This window comes from Pogona vitticeps, chromosome 11, assembly GCF_051106095.1.
Source record: "Pogona vitticeps strain Pit_001003342236 chromosome 11, PviZW2.1, whole genome shotgun sequence".
NCBI lineage: Eukaryota > Metazoa > Chordata > Lepidosauria > Squamata > Agamidae > Pogona > Pogona vitticeps.
The window spans coordinates 24971240-24986087 of NC_135793.1; the positions used below are offsets into that span (position 1 = coordinate 24971240).

The window sequence follows — 14848 nt, forward strand, 5'->3', positions numbered from 1 at the left end:
GAGGCCAGTGGGTGCCTGCCAGAGGCGATGGGGCTCTGAAGGGCCAAGCAGCTGTTCAGCCCATAAACGAACCGTCAGTTTGTGCCCATCGCTAATCTGGAGGACACTGAAACAAGACCCTACGCCTCCATTCCGCTCTTGGGTTTTACAGTAAGACAGCACAACAAATTGCTCCGCCCCAGATACCCACATGAAACACCTCTAAGAAGGGAAGACAATAAATACAAGTTAAGACAATAAATAAAACTAAGGTTGCCGGCTCTTCCTCTTCCGAGAAGCCCGTCTCTTCATCATCTATCTGGTGAAGATGGATAACAAGTTCCTCTCATTGATGGGTAGAATTCTTCCTACTGGGTTTGATCCATTTTCATTTGTTTGTTTGTTCCTATTTAATCAGCGCCAACGGGGCCGCATTTCATTTCAATCTCTACTAGAAGGATTTGTCAGCCGTCACAAATCTCTGCATATTCGAGAGAGAAAGAACTGGCGGGTTCAAGATATTCAGAGGCTGAAGTCAATGCAGTTGACAAAAGTTCCCACCATGGCAGGACAGAGTGCAGGCCAGAAACTCCTGGCATTGCAGGACATCATCTGGGGTGAGGACCATTTCTGCCTTAAAAGGTGCTGGGGGCTTGCAAGAGAAGGAAGGAAGGAAGGAAGGAAGGAAGGAAGGAAGGAAGGAAGGAAGGAAGGAAGGAAGGAAGGAAGGAAGGAAGGAAGGAAGGAGTTTCCATTCATCAGCATAAACAAGGGGCAGCCCTGATGTACTCGCTTATCTCTGGCTCCCAACACTGCAACACTGCTGTCCTCCATACGCTATCCTCTTCTAGTGCCTCATCTAATGTACACACAGGGAGATATTAGTTCTCATTTGACTAAGACCTTCATCCCCCCCCCGCCCCGCCCCAGCCCATGCCTGTCTTAAGCTCCCTAAGGTTCATTTCACTTATTAAAAGGGTTGCGTCTTAGCCGAGTCCGCCTGCTGTCCACCGTTTCTGTCTGCCCGGAGGCGGTCCATGCTCTATGCCCGATGCCAGGATATGCAGGTCTTTCTCCTCCTCCTATCTCTCTTGACAGGGTCCTTGGGGCCCGGGCTGGGCGCCAGCCCCTTGGCGTGCCCTTCCTCCTGCAAGTGCTCTGGGGACGCCATCATCTCCTGCAAGAGAGTCGGGCTTAGGAGCCTCCCGAAGGAGATTGCGGCCTCCACCATTTCCCTGAACCTCTCCCACAACTTCCTGCGCCTCCTGACGGGGGATGCCTTCAGCAACCTGACTTACCTGAACAGCCTCTGGCTCGACCACAACAATCTGACATTCCTGTACCCGGGGGCCTTCAGGTCTCTGTGCAACCTGAGGGTGCTCTACCTCAGCAGGAACCCCAGGCTGACTTACCTGCACGCCAACACCTTTGAAGGCCTCCGGAACCTCATCAGCTTGGACTTATCCCACTGCAACCTCTTCGAGATCCACCCGTTTGTCTTCACCCACCTGCCCTCGCTGGAAGCGCTCAACCTGACCGCCAACAACATGCGCTACGTCCCCGAAGCTTTCCGCAGCTTGACCCGCCTCACGAGGCTCTCGCTGGAGAGGAACCACATCGAAGCCATCGGGAGGGACTCTTTTAAGGACCTGGGAGCCCTGAAGGAACTCAGCCTCCGGAAGAACCGCATCTGGACCATCCAGAGGGATGCCTTCTTTCAACTGGGCAGGCTGGGCGTGTTAAATTTAGGACACAACCGCCTCTCCGATTTGCCTAATCAGCTTTTCAGTGGATTAACTCGTCTCAGGACGATGCACCTGGAAGCCAACCAGCTCACCGAGATCCGCTGCCCTTTTAGCAGCCTCCACAGCCTGCGGAAGCTGTACCTCAACAACAACCGCATCTTCTCCATCGCCGGCTCTGCTTTCTCCCCTTTGGGGGAACTGGACTTCCTCCATTTGAGCCGGAACAACCTCAGTCGCCTCCCTAGTCACCTCTTGATGGGCCTACCCAAGCTGAGGTACATCTTCTTGTCTCAGAACCCCTGGGAGTGTGACTGCGCCATGCTCCGCTTGGCCCCTTGGCTTTCGTCCTACCAAGGGGTCATCGAGGGCCTCCAATGTGCCTCTTTGATGGATCGTAACATGTCCCTCCTTGATCTCTTTGATCAGGACACCTTATCCAGCTGTCCTCCGCCATCGGGACCCATCAGAGAAGAGGACTGTGAGGGGTCCTACCAAAACAGGGCACCTGGTTTCTTTGCCACATTTGAGAAGATGCTGTGCATTCTTCTGACCTGTTGGTGCTCGGCTGCTTTCTCCGTAGTGACAACCAGGTGCCACTGCAACTGAACTGTAGATGCCTCTGCATCTGTTTCCGTATTTTATATATATATATATTCCATCTGCCTATTAAAGAAGGTTGGGTTTCTTTTGCAAAATGTGGTACGCCTGTTAATCTGCCACTCTTTTAAGTATTGGCCAGCTTTGCCCTGCTAGATTAAGTCAAAGGGCCGTTAAGCCGGCTGGCACGTTAAGAAAGGCTCGTTTCACTATATGTCAGGGGTGGGGTGGGACGTGCCTGATTAAGAGGGGGAGGGAGAACAGTTCAGGAAGTCAAGCAAGAGGCTCCGCTTGCCTCCCCTTAAATCTGCAATATGGCAAGTCCGTGAAAATGAGGCTTTCACATCGGAGCTGGCAGGCGACGAGAGCCCTTTGCTACTTCTACTTGGGACTCCCAGTTCCTGGCCGACTGGGTGACCCACACATGATGGTGTGAGCCTCCGGTGGCCCCCTGTGCCTCCCCAAGGCTTGGCCTTGAGTGTTGTTTTTTTTTGAGAGGGTCACCGTGTCAGTCCATTGCAGGAAAAAATGTGTAGCTGAACTATATATTACGGAGAACCTATCATTAGAAAAGGGAAGGCTTAATCCCCTTTCCCTTTTCAGTGTGATTGCTACAGCAGGAGGGTTTCTCGTGTGCAAACTTACCTCCCTTTGTTTGACTGCAAAATGAAGAAACATCTCTTTATGCTCACCAGGTAAAAAACATCATCTTGGCTTTGATGTGGCGCAATGGGCTATTTCTACGTGGTAAATAAACCAAATTATAACTGTTCACTTGAGCCAGAGGCTTTCTGTTGCTTAGTCCCCCCCCCACCCCCGTCCCTACAGCCCCAAACAAACTTTTTTAATTTTTTTTGAAACTGGCAAAGTGAGTGGGGTGGAGGGCAGTCCCGAAGTCGTCGGGCAGCCTTTGGGGGTTTTGAATATTCCAGTCCTGCTGCCAGGAGGCCGGAGGACTGAGATCACCTCTCAGAGAGAAGCACCGTCCGTTTCTGGATTGCTCAGCCCTCTCTATGAAGGGCTGGTGCTCAGCCTGAGGAAGTGGGGTTTTTTCCCATGAAAGCTTGCAGTTGGTCTGATTTTTTTTTAGTGGACCAACAAAAGGTATCACCCCCCCCCAACCCTTGCATTTCTCTCATCTTGGGGACCCCGTGTCCGTTTCCTCGTTCTCCTGTTGTTTTTTGTCATTGTTCTTCAGGGCATCAGGACTGCTCTTTGTGGACCAACCTGGCTTCCCAGACAGGAAAGGTTGCTTTAGAGCTCATGGCGTACCTTCAGGGACTGGTTTCAGCACTGATTTGGGGGGAAACTTTTCCCAGTGTTCCTCATCCCTCAGCTTGTACCATTCCCCCCCCCACAAGCTCCCACCCTTTGGCCCTCCACCCCAGCTTGGTCTCCCCCCCCCAAAAAAAAATCAAGATTTCTTTCTTTTCAAATCAGAAGGTATTGTTTGGTGTTCTGGAGTTTGAGCGCGGGGAAGCCAAGAGTCCGTAGACTCCTAAGAGGGCTGTCTTCACAGATCTGTGAGGACACTTGTTCTCCGATGCCCCTGTAGCCTCTTTCACCATCTATTTCTCTTGCCCACGGAAAGCGGGGAAATGATGGGAAGACCCAGGAAAGCAGTTTCTGTACCGGGGGATTTTCTTTCAGCCGGCCACGGTTCCACTGTGTGGGCGTGTGGCAGATGCTGCACATTCCCTCTTGACAGGGATCTGATGAGGCGCAAGGGCTGGGGAGGTGGGAACAAGCGGATAGTTGCCAAAGCTGCAAAAAGATCAGGGGGGGGGGAGGAAGCCCCACATTGAAAACTCAGGGGTTCGGTGAGAACGGAGATGAAGCCCCCTCTGGCGGTCAAACGGTGGCTATCCCAACGGAGTGGCTTTAATTTAAATTTTGCATCTGTGTTTCTGTCATTAGAGCCCTTCTTCAGCCATGTTGGAGTAAGACGTTCCTAGCCTTTTAATCAGTGACAGCACCCGTTAACATTTAGCAATGCTGATTAGCTTGAAACACCGAGCGCCCATCTGTGACGCACCTTGTCGCAACCGGAGACAGGAGGGCGGAAAGACACAAGAGAGGGCTTGGAAATAGGTGCTTTCTGGACTGCACTTCCCAGAATCCTTCAGGCCATATATCCCACCCACCCAACCCCCAAACCGGAGACCCCAAACCGGAGAGGCAGAAATGCTTTGTTAACAAAGAGCAGGCGGGCTTGTATTTAAATGGCTTTATTTCCACTACTGCTTTGCCACCCTGTTACATTGCTTCGAATAATTCAGGGCAGCATTATGGCCTCAAGGGATAGCGAACAGCTTGCCAAAAAGCCAAAGTTGTACATTTGCTCCTATGGATAAAATGCCTCCTCTTTGGTGACCATGTTTTCCTTTGTTTTGTTTTAAAATTTGTAAAAAAAATAAGTTTCTTAAATCTCGGCACATTCCACTCTTCACGTTACGACTTACTCCCTACTTTTTTGAGGAATCGACCTGGTCCTGATCCATAAAGCTCTCTCTTGCACCGTTCTACTAACAAATATCTAATGGCATCTTAAATTAAAACAAAAATGAAAAAGGAGGTGTTTTTTTTTTCATGCAGGTTCTGGAGGGGGGGGGGAAATGAAACACGCACATGAAAAAAAAAATCCAGGCAAAACATAAACAGAGCCAAGATAACATATAAAAATGTATTCATTTCATTCTCTGGGTTCAGTTACGCTATGGGTAAGGCGACAGGCCTCTGAAGATGGTACTTCTCATAAAAATATTTTTTCCCCGTATATAAAAAGAAAATTAGCAAAAAAATAAAACTTACCACACTCGCCTCTGTAATCAAAAATATTGTTGCGCTGTACAGGAAATAAAAAGAGCAGCACCAAGGTTTGAGAATACTGCTGGAAGACTGAACTTTGGGGGTACCACGGCCTTCCTTTAACCTCTTTGCACCCCTGAACTGGGGGGGGGGCAGAGCTGTGCGTAAGGCGCCGTTCCACAGAAAGTGGTAAAAGGGCACATAACACAGTTTTCTTAGGTTGCAAAGCTATTACGTAAAAACAAAGCCCAAGTTTCAAGCCCTCATGGAGGCAAAAACAGGCTCGAAAGCATGGGGGGCAACAAACGGCACTTAAAAATCTCAGAAGCCAAAGAGATGGCAGATAACCATTTCTTGCTGAAAAGAATTTCCTTAAAACTTGCTAAAAGTTTCAGAACGAGTGATGTAAAACCATAGAAATTACGCCGTTCTGCACATAATTTGTGCTGACTGCAAAACAGAACTTCTGTAAGTGAGCCAGGGGCGATGCTTTATCTCTCTTTCCGCCCTTTCGCGTACGGCACCCACGCAGCTCAGACTTCCCGTTTTTCATTAAGGCAACAAGAGCAGTGAAAACTCAATCCCCATCACGCTTTTGGACCACTAGAAACAAATAAAAACGAACTGTCTTCCTCTTCTTTCTTTCTCTCTCCCTCCTTGTTTTTTTTAAGACAGCAGAGTGGGAGGTATCGCAATAGAGACTGATGCCGGCAGCCCACCTTAGAACTAAGCGTATGAAGAGGGGGCCCGGGAGGTGGGGGGGGGAACGACACACACACACACTTATTGCTGTGCCAGCAGCAGCCTGATTCAGGAAGATACACATGTGGTTTCTACGGGCACTTAAGAAGAAAGGAAAAAAAAAACCTTTTATATCCCTGGAAAAGATGTCTGTTTGATTATTTTTTTTATGCTTTGCCCCTCCACTCGGAAAATCCTCCTGGCATTCCCACCTGGCAGAGCAAAAAGGGAAGAGTCCTTCCAGAAAACACAAACAAAGCCACGTATCACGAGTCCTTGAAGCCGACAGCATTTCGGTCTGGGAACAGCTGGACTGGGCAGGGCAGACAAGGGGGAGGTTTCGGGGAGGCTTGGGTTCGGGGAGGCGAGGCTCTCTTAAACTCTCTTCATTCCTCGGCCCATCAAGCAGGCGAAGACGGTCATCACCATTTTGGGCTTCACCTCCACGAGGTCCTCGGGCAGAGCGTACACGCGGGCTCCGATCCTTCTCGCCATCGACACGGCATACCTAAGGGGCGGGAGGACGGAGGAGAGGTCTAAATGGACTCTGTTTGCCAACCAGACAAAACGAGATGGACCATTGACCCTCTAAAGAACAACACCGCCTGGTTCTTTCCCAGCCGGTGGCCACGAGCGGGCAGGTCACAGAAATCTCTCCTCCTAAAGCAGAAAGATCTCCAACGCTCTGCATGAACTCATCCAAAACGTTTCGGTTTCTCCTGCCCGCCCCGCCCCACCATAGGTGAACATCGATGATAAATAAGAGAGAGAAGACTTACTTGGCGTTACTGTGTTTGTCTTCCTCTGACAGGTCTCCAGTTCTCACCAGGTCATAATTGATGCAACCAGGTTGGATGGCGTCAATTAAATCCACCACCGCCAAGCTGCTGCTAATACTCTTGTCCTAGGAGGCAGCAAAAAGACACGCATGAACAGCATGCAAAACCACAGAGGGTTGTGTGCTCTTTTTTTGGATCGGGGAGAACAGTAAGGAGCGTCATGGCGCAGCGGTTAAACTGCAGCACTGCAGCCAAAACTCTGCTCACAAACCTTGGGCGAGCAGATGGCTTGAGGTTCACTCAGCCTTCCGTCCTTCCGAGGTCGGTAAATTGAGCACCCGGCTTGCCTGGGGTGGGGGCCACCGTGTAGCCTGTGTGGTTAACTTGTAAACCACCCAGAGATTGCTTGAAGCGCTACACTGTAAGTATACAAGTAGCCCGCTTTGCTTTGATTTAATATGTAGACCAGTTCAATTCCATGGGATATTTTTTCCCTATTGACACAAGATTAGTGGCAGGGGCATTTGCCTGCAGGATGTAGTTGTGGGTATTTCTGCCCCAAAATATATCCAGTATCTTTCAAAAAAAAAAAAAAAAGCAGGGGGGAGGAGAGTCAGAAATCGAGCTACCTCTTCAGCTTGTTTGAGAAAGAGAAAAGGTTGGGGGTGGGAGAGGAAGAGGAGGAAAAGATGGAGGGGGGAGAGAGAGAGAGGGAGAGAGAGAGAGAGAGAGAGAGAGAAGTTCCATCACACACCTTAAAACTATGGATGGAGCTTGATTTCCCAGCTGCTTGCAACGTCTGGTTCACCCAGTTCACAATGATATCATCATTGGCTTTCTGTCCATCCCCAAGATCTTCCAGGACATTCAGAGTGTATCTGAGCAGAGAAAAGCAGATTGTGTCACTCCTCAGGCAAAGAGGGATGGCAGCTTTTGAAGAGAGGTACTGAGAAAGGAAAAGGGGCCAAATGAACCAGCGAAATGGAAGTTTTCCACGGTTCAATTGGGGACAAAACCAGCCGCCCGGAGGCTACGTTATATGCTAAGGCAGCCAGAGGTTGGAAACTCTGCTTCTTTTTTCCCCTGAACTACAACTCCATGACTGAGGAATCTGGGAGTTCTAGCCCAAAAGAGTACTTATTTCTGAGCTGTTGCTATTGTCGAAGGGGTTGGCATGGATGGGGTTACGGATGCAGGAGAGATCGTACAAAAGGACCACAGTATCTGCAGGGAATCGGTTCCAAGATTCCTCGTGGATGCCAAAAAATGTGGAAATATTGAATGCTATAGTCTCTCGTTCTTTCTAATGGTCAGTTCTGGTGAACGCACCCCGCAGTTTTCAGGCAGTGGATAAGTGAATCAGTGGATAGTGATTCTGCGGATAGGGGGTCCTACTGTATGATGTTCTTGGCAGAATAGTGTTAGGATACAAATAAATGAGGGAAGTCGATACCCAAACACATACTCAGAGGGTAAGGCCAATGGAAACAACTAGGGTGGTTCTGGGGCATAAACCATGCCTCTCAATGGTTTCCAGGACCGCTACATAAGCATCTCTGCAGATCAGTTTTAGCAGAGGATCAGATTAAGTTGAGAAATGAAAAAGAAGGGAAGCAGGAGGAGGAAAAGCCCCAATCTCTTCCTGCTTGTTCTGGGCCATCGAGTCCCACCTCTGACTCATGGAGACACCATGAATGAACCATCTCTAAAAGGCCCTGTCCTCAACAGTTTCTGCTCAGCTCTTGCAAACTCAACCCTGTGGCTTCCTTGAGGGAGCCCATCCATCTTGTATTGGGTCTTCCTCTTTTCCTGCTGCCTTCCACCTTTCCCAGCATTATTGCCTTTTCCCTTTCTAACAACTCCTATTTGCAAGAGGAGAGCTAGACCACCACTCCCAAGGCGTCGGTTCTACAAGTGAAGGATTGACCCCCCCCTCGCGAGATCAAGGCTTGGCAATACCTCCTCATCAATTGCCACACCAAAGCCAGCGTGAGTGTGGGGTTCCCGTCATTGAGGTCTTGCCCACCGATGCCGACCAGAGAGAACTTTGCCGGGTGCTTTCCTAGTTCGACGGCATAGTTACAGTTTTCCAGCTGTTTGTTCCGAAAGAAGGGAAAGAGTGGGAGGGAGGGAGAAATGGGTTATTATTTTGTGAGGGGAAGCACAGAGCTACCTTAAACCGTCTCAGTCTATCTCATCAAACTGTTCAGCGGGACTAGCATTGCTCTCCATGCAGAGTCAGGAAGAGGGAGAGCCTCTTTTAAATTTTTTTTATTTTTTTGCCATCTTCTCAGCTTCACGTGTCAGGTTATGCACCTGGGATTTCTGCAGGCAAACCACGTCCTTAGGCAACCTAACTATAGGTTCCCCCCTACGCCACAGAAATCAAGGGACAACGTTAAGAAGGCCAGCCTCTCTCTCGACTGCATCCTTGACAGCTAGAGATCAAAGCAGCTGCTTCCACGCGACTTCTCCAAGATCCCTGGAATTCCCTGGAAGCTTATCAAGGGTCACTCGGTGAGGGCGTTTCCAATTAAAAAGGAAACTGCAGGACAGGTGCTTTTGGGAGCCCACTGGATGTGCGTGGGACCACCCACCCAAATGCTCAGATCAAGTCTGCCGTTCCCTCCGAACCTTCTACATCAACACAGCTGTTCTGTGGCAGAGGCTCACAAAGGCTTCCAGAGGCAGGAGGGCTAGTTTTACAAAACTTAATTCATCCCTCTTTCTCATTATATTAATTTAGAGAGTACTTCATTGAAGTTAAATATTACTGCACTTCCTCAAGCTGATGCATGACTTTTAACTGTTTTGTTATTTTTCCTAACTTCTTTTTTGGGGGGGGAGAGAGAGAGGAGGAAAAAAATTCTCTCACGATAGTAAAAAGAATGGCACTAACCTTCTTAAGATGATGATGATGTCACCCTTTAAAAGTAACTTTAAAAAGTAAGTAGAAGACATTGCTCTTTAGACCAAAAAAATGCACATTCACTCCCCAGATACGTAAGATCAACTTGGGGATAATTGTTCCACCCCACCCATGGAGGAGGTGTGCTTACAGCCCGAGGAAGTGGATTTCATCCATGAAAGCTTGCTGTCAGTTTTATATTTAGTGGTCAAATAAAAGGTATTGAATAACTCCTGCATTTGTGTCGCTTTCGGGACCACACTTTCTTTTTTTCTTCCTGGACTCTGCACTTGTTATGTTACTTTTCGTACTGCATCCCTCATTTGTGATGACGGGACCTTATTACAAGAAGCAACTTGTTACCTACAAGTAACTTTGCCACTATTAACGAATAATTTCCAAGCTGTGAATAACTGAGTGGACAAGCTAATGTGCCCCAGTTTTCTGGAAAAACCACCGAGCATTTGGGGGCAAAGAGCCACTGTTACCTTCTTCATATTTGCTCCAAGTTTCGGATAGGGTGGCCGGTTGACTTTATTCCAGTCCACGGGGACTTTGATTTTTTCATAGAGCTGTAAGATCACCAAGGCATCCTGCAGGTCACTGAAACAGAAAACATGAGTGAGATTAGCCTGCCTTTTCGTTAGCTTGCTTGCCCCTGTTGTTTTTAACAGAGAAAACCCACCGCCCTTCTTAGAAACGGCACCAGAGCCCGTTCGTTTCACCGATGGCAGACTTACGCGTAGATATGGTTCACGTGGGGGTTCACCCCCAAAGAGTTCATCCAGTTGCGGAAGGTTCTTTCTTCCCGGGTCTCACCTGCGCACAATGAAAACCAAAATCCACAAACCGTTTTTCAAGGAAGCGGGGTGCGGTACAATGACCAGATCAAACCAACACGGACCTGGGCATTTTGGAAACACAACTCAAAAGCAGTAACAAGGTGTCTACAGTAATGAAGATGGAATCATAAAATTATCAGAAATATAGCAGGTAAGACAATAAGCAAAGCCGTGAGATCCTGGATAAATAAGGATGCAGTAAACTATCTAAAACACCCAGCCATTCTCCAGGAAAAAAACCCTTTTGTTGGCCCTCCCCAGAAATGTAGCTTCACCTCACCTTCCAGAAGCGTCCAGTCAATGTCCTGGTTTTCAGGCTTGGTGAGGGCCGGGTACTTGTTGAACAGGTTAGCCACGAAGGCCAAGTTCAGCTTGGGGTTGCCGCTCACGACATCGGCCGGGGTCACAAACTGCCGGCACCCCAGCCTGTCTGCCTGCTGAAGCATCGCTTCTGCTCTCTTCAAGTCATCTTTCTCCTGAAGGGGGAAGAAGGACACGACGCGTGATTGAGCAGCTCTTCTGCAAGCCCTCAGGCTGCGAGGATGGCCACCGGACAAAATGCCAGTCCTACCTGCTCCCAGGTCAGCTCGCCCTCTCAGCAGTCAAGCAATAATCAAGGTTCAAGCTTAAGTTTTTTAAAATGAAGATTTAAATATTTTTAAAATGAGGAAACCTCACCGCAAGGCCAGGTTTCTCTGCAACCTTTTCCCTGTAACTCTAGGGCCTGGGGCTCATCCCCTTTTGTAAGCCAAAGAGCCGGCGTTTGTCCACAGACTTTTCCATGGTCACATGGCTGGCGTGACTAGACACGGAATGCCGTGACCTTCCCACCGAGGTGGTACCTATTCATCTACTCGAATTTTTACATGCTTTCGAACTGCTAGGTTGGCGAGGAGCTGGGACAAAGCGACGGGAGCTTAAACTGTTGCACGGATTCGGACTGCTCCCCTTCCAAACGGCAAGCCCAGCGGCTCAGCGGTTTAACCTGCAGTGCCACCCGCATCATGTGTTAATATAAGATGGCAAATACTATCTTAAAAGAGTGGTTTCATTTCTGTTTATCCACATAGCCCAATTGGCTATGAAGCAATCAAGTATTCGTAAAAAAAATCTATTGGTAGTCTGTAATCACTGTTTGCACAATGAAACAAGTTAGTGTAGCTCGTGACGGTTTTGTAAAACAGCCTGTTTTAGATATTATCTGATAACTGGACAGGTAAAAGGATAAAGGGTTTCCTGGCGCCGTGGCCATTTGCTTCCATGGACAACATTCTGGCTTATCTGATGTGGCCGAGGAAGCTGGCTGCAGCCCACAGGAGCTTATGCCAAATAAAACCGGCTGGTCCTTGGTGCACCAGGAAGCTCTTTGCTGTTCCCACTCAGAAGAGACAAATTCCCAGAGAGGGAGACGCCACAGGACTCTGCAGAGCCAGAGTGGATCCCCAGTGCAGGTACTTACATTGAAGCCGGACATGTTGACGTCGATCTGTGACTCTCCTTCCTTCTGCCCTTTGGGTGCAATTTGGTTGAGGAGATGGAAGTACGCCCTGGAGTCCTGGAGGAGATCAAAACAAGAGCTATCAGCCGGCGGCAGCAAAGCGGAACAGGCAATGAAGACAGGATTGCCATGGAATTAGCGAAACCAGGGAAGTATGAATCGCTTTAGTACCTTAACGGAGTTATTGAAGTCTGTAAGCTTGTGAAGTCAAAATGAAATAGCAAGGGGGGTGGGGGAGAGAAGGAAAGGACGAAGGTGAGAGAGGAAAAGGCCAGCAAAAATCCAGGGAAGCATGAGAAAGGAGAGAATGAAGAAGGTTAGGTGGGAAATACTTTTGATTCCAAAAGAAGGCAAAGCTTTCCGAGAAAGGAGCCTAGCTCTGAATCACCACCCCCGCCTGAAATCTCCAACCCAATTCTACCACAGAGATGTGCGAGAGGCTTGGTTTTGAGACGCCCCCAGCCAATGCAGCCTCTTTTCGCCCCGATGTTACCTTGATCTCCGAGCTGAAGTTGTTGATCTTGTGCCACCCGGCGTTCTCCAAGTGGAAGTTTGCCCACCGCAGGAGCAGCTCCTCTGGGGAGAGCTTCATAAGGTCCTCTAAGGTCTCTCCGTCTCGAAGCAAAGCAGCCAAAGCTGGAAGGGGGGGGAGAGAGAAGGGGTAACCTTGCAGGAACACTTGAACTAGACCCCTAGATTCTGGGACCAGGAGCACAAAAACCTTCCTAATTTCCAAGTCTCCTCGAAATGTTACTCAAACCCTTCTTTAAAAAAGTATTGTCCAAGTAAATTGGCCCCCGGTGTGTGTTTGTATGTGCGATTTCCTCTGCCAGTCGAGTGGGCAAAGATCCGGGTGGGCGTACCTTCATTCCGGCTCAGCTCTATGTCTGCAAACAAGCCAATCTTGATGATCTGCCAGAGCAAGCCGAGGACCAGATGCGGCTTTCCTTCCCTCAAATCCTCCGCGCCGATGTTGACCACGTGGCAGCCGATGGCGGAAGCCGAGTTCAGCGCCAGGTTCAAGTTTTCCTGCAGGGAAATGAAGTGCTCACGCGGGGGACACAATTCTTGGGCTCTCCTTGAGGGGGTCAGATCCACCACGGCGAGAACAGCCTCTCCCCCCCCCCGAAAAAAAGGGCCTGCTACAACGTGGCGCTGCTCTTGCACCAGAAGGCGCCGACTGGAAGTCGGCCGGGCAAGAGATTAGCCAGAGCCAGGCAGTTAACTCTCTACTTCTCCTGCAAACTTTAAACAAAGCACTTGCAAATGGTAAACAATATTAAATGCTGGTCATTAAAGTGGCCTTTCCCTGCCTAAGCAAGATAATGCTTTGGTGAACCCCCAGCAGAGAAAAAATAAAACAAAACCCAGAGAAATAGAGGGAGGGAAGAAGTGAAAGAGGCTGACCCAAAATATTGGAGGGGGGAAGAGAAGCTGCTGAGATTGTTTTTCAAGGTGCTGCTCCAGAAGACCTTTCCGTTTTAATCAACTCTAAACATGGCCTTCATTATCTGCAGTCCCAGTTCGCTTTCCCTCAATTAATATTTACAGAACACTCTCCCTTTGGAGGGAAGGCCGTCTTTCAATATAAAACAAAGGGATGGTTACAAAGGCTCTTTGAATTATTAAAGGCAAACAACGCTCCTCTTTCTCAGGCCCCTTCTTTCAGCTGAATGCACAAACCCCAGCATTATTTAAACCTTTCGGGGGGGGGCGGGAGAGGAAGATGGAACAAGGATTCCCCCCCCCTCACCTGAATGATGAATGGCGTTAACTTCTTCTTGTTGATTACTCTTTCATCAATTGTGTCAGGAACAGAGAGGTTGATCATTTTACTGGCAGAGAGAGGAAGAGAAGAGGGGGGGGGGGAAAGAATTACATTCAGAATAAATTTGTCCAGGAATTTTATAATTTGTGTTGTTAATTAGATAACTAAGTCCGATAAAGGAAAAAAATTCCTTACAACTGTATACAGAATTTGGTTTAATGTTCAACTTGTATTTAATGTACACCCAATCACATGATTAGTTGTTATTTAGCTGAAAGTTACATCTGCTCTCTTTGTTCTCAGTTCTTATTACTAAAATGTTTATATCTATATATATAAAATGAAAACCAGGAATATGAAATTAAAAAAAACCAACTACTTGAGAAACAACGCCACACTGAGGTTAAAAGGGACAAGAATACTGAAATATCCTCCACGGAAAATGGAAACACTCCCCATGTCACGGACTACATGAATTTTTGAACTCAAGAAGCCTTTCACGCTACTGGTCAACTGTCAACTGTCTCCTTCCTACGTCTTTCCAGGTTTCTTCTGTAGCTTAGAACAACCCTCCACTCTCTCGCCACTTACCACAACACGATCCCATCCCCAACGGCTTTGAAGAGATCATCGGTGTTCGGGTTCATTGGAATAACATGCCTACAATCTGGGTCATTTTCCAAAGCTTTGTTTATCCAGTTCACGAAGGCGTATTTTTCTTCCTCTGGAGAAGAGAGAGAGAGAGGGGTAGTTGAACAGGCCTGTGCGTTTACCACCTTAAAATGTCATGCTGGCAAAATAAAAATAAAATAAACCCCCCACCCCACTGCCTCAAATCTTATATCCACCTCCAGAAAACGTTGTGGCTGCCTTTCTCTTAGTTTCCAAATCATACAGGGATAGAAGCCAAGGGACAAGGAGAGGTAGGAGTGGAAAAGTACTGGATTTTCTGCCCGCACAGCAGTAAAATGTGGACGTTCCTTCTGGAACTGGCACAGTTTTAGGGAACCGCAGACCGGGAATTTCCTCGGCTCAAACTGCACCATGCAAACAGCAGAGGAAGAAAAGGGTGACCGGAACAGTCCACAAGAGCATGCGTGAAATGCATGCACCAGTGAAATGCATGCACCTCCACATGGACCCTTGGCTTTGGCTTGTATGACAGGCTGGTGTCACCGGCGTA

The 14848-nt window shown here is 48.5% G+C and overlaps 2 protein-coding genes across 7 annotated transcripts in view; one reads left to right on the forward strand and one right to left on the reverse strand.

Annotated features, from left to right (window-relative positions):
- The first annotated feature begins 752 nt into the window (after nucleotides 1-752).
- On the forward strand, nucleotides 753-2345 carry LOC110080160 (uncharacterized). The gene has a single exon (XM_020795839.3). The coding sequence runs from the start codon at nucleotides 1017-1019 to the stop codon at nucleotides 2328-2330; it is 1314 nt and encodes a 437-aa protein (XP_020651498.3). The 5' UTR covers nucleotides 753-1016; the 3' UTR covers nucleotides 2331-2345.
- Nucleotides 2346-4533: 2188 nt separating this feature from the next.
- PLS3 (plastin 3) overlaps nucleotides 4534-14848 on the reverse strand; it is a 46167-nt gene continuing 35852 nt past the window's right edge. For 4 of the 6 annotated variants that reach the window (XM_072981417.2, XM_072981416.2, XM_078380722.1 and 1 more), the window contains 12 exons: nucleotides 14257-14389; nucleotides 13651-13732; nucleotides 12761-12926; nucleotides 12391-12533; nucleotides 11859-11954; nucleotides 10675-10875; nucleotides 10298-10371; nucleotides 10046-10160; nucleotides 8609-8742; nucleotides 7404-7527; nucleotides 6650-6774; nucleotides 4534-6378 (listed from right to left, as the gene is read on the reverse strand). In XM_072981417.2, coding sequence (XP_072837518.2) covers nucleotides 6246-6378; nucleotides 6650-6774; nucleotides 7404-7527; nucleotides 8609-8742; nucleotides 10046-10160; nucleotides 10298-10371; nucleotides 10675-10875; nucleotides 11859-11954; nucleotides 12391-12533; nucleotides 12761-12926; nucleotides 13651-13732; nucleotides 14257-14389 — 1526 coding nt within the window. In that variant the 3' untranslated portion in view covers nucleotides 4534-6245. Of the gene's footprint in view, nucleotides 6379-6649; nucleotides 6775-7403; nucleotides 7528-8608; nucleotides 8743-10045; nucleotides 10161-10297; nucleotides 10377-10674; nucleotides 10876-11858; nucleotides 11955-12390; nucleotides 12534-12760; nucleotides 12927-13650; nucleotides 13733-14256; nucleotides 14390-14848 lie in introns of all 6 variants that reach the window. The other 2 variants (XM_078380724.1, XM_078380723.1) reach the window with 1 other exon arrangement.

Excerpts from the sequence above, each read along its gene's own strand:
- LOC110080160 (XM_020795839.3), top strand. The coding sequence starts at position 1,017 with ATGCTCTATGCCCGATGCCAGGATATGCAGGTCTTTCTCCTCCTCCTA.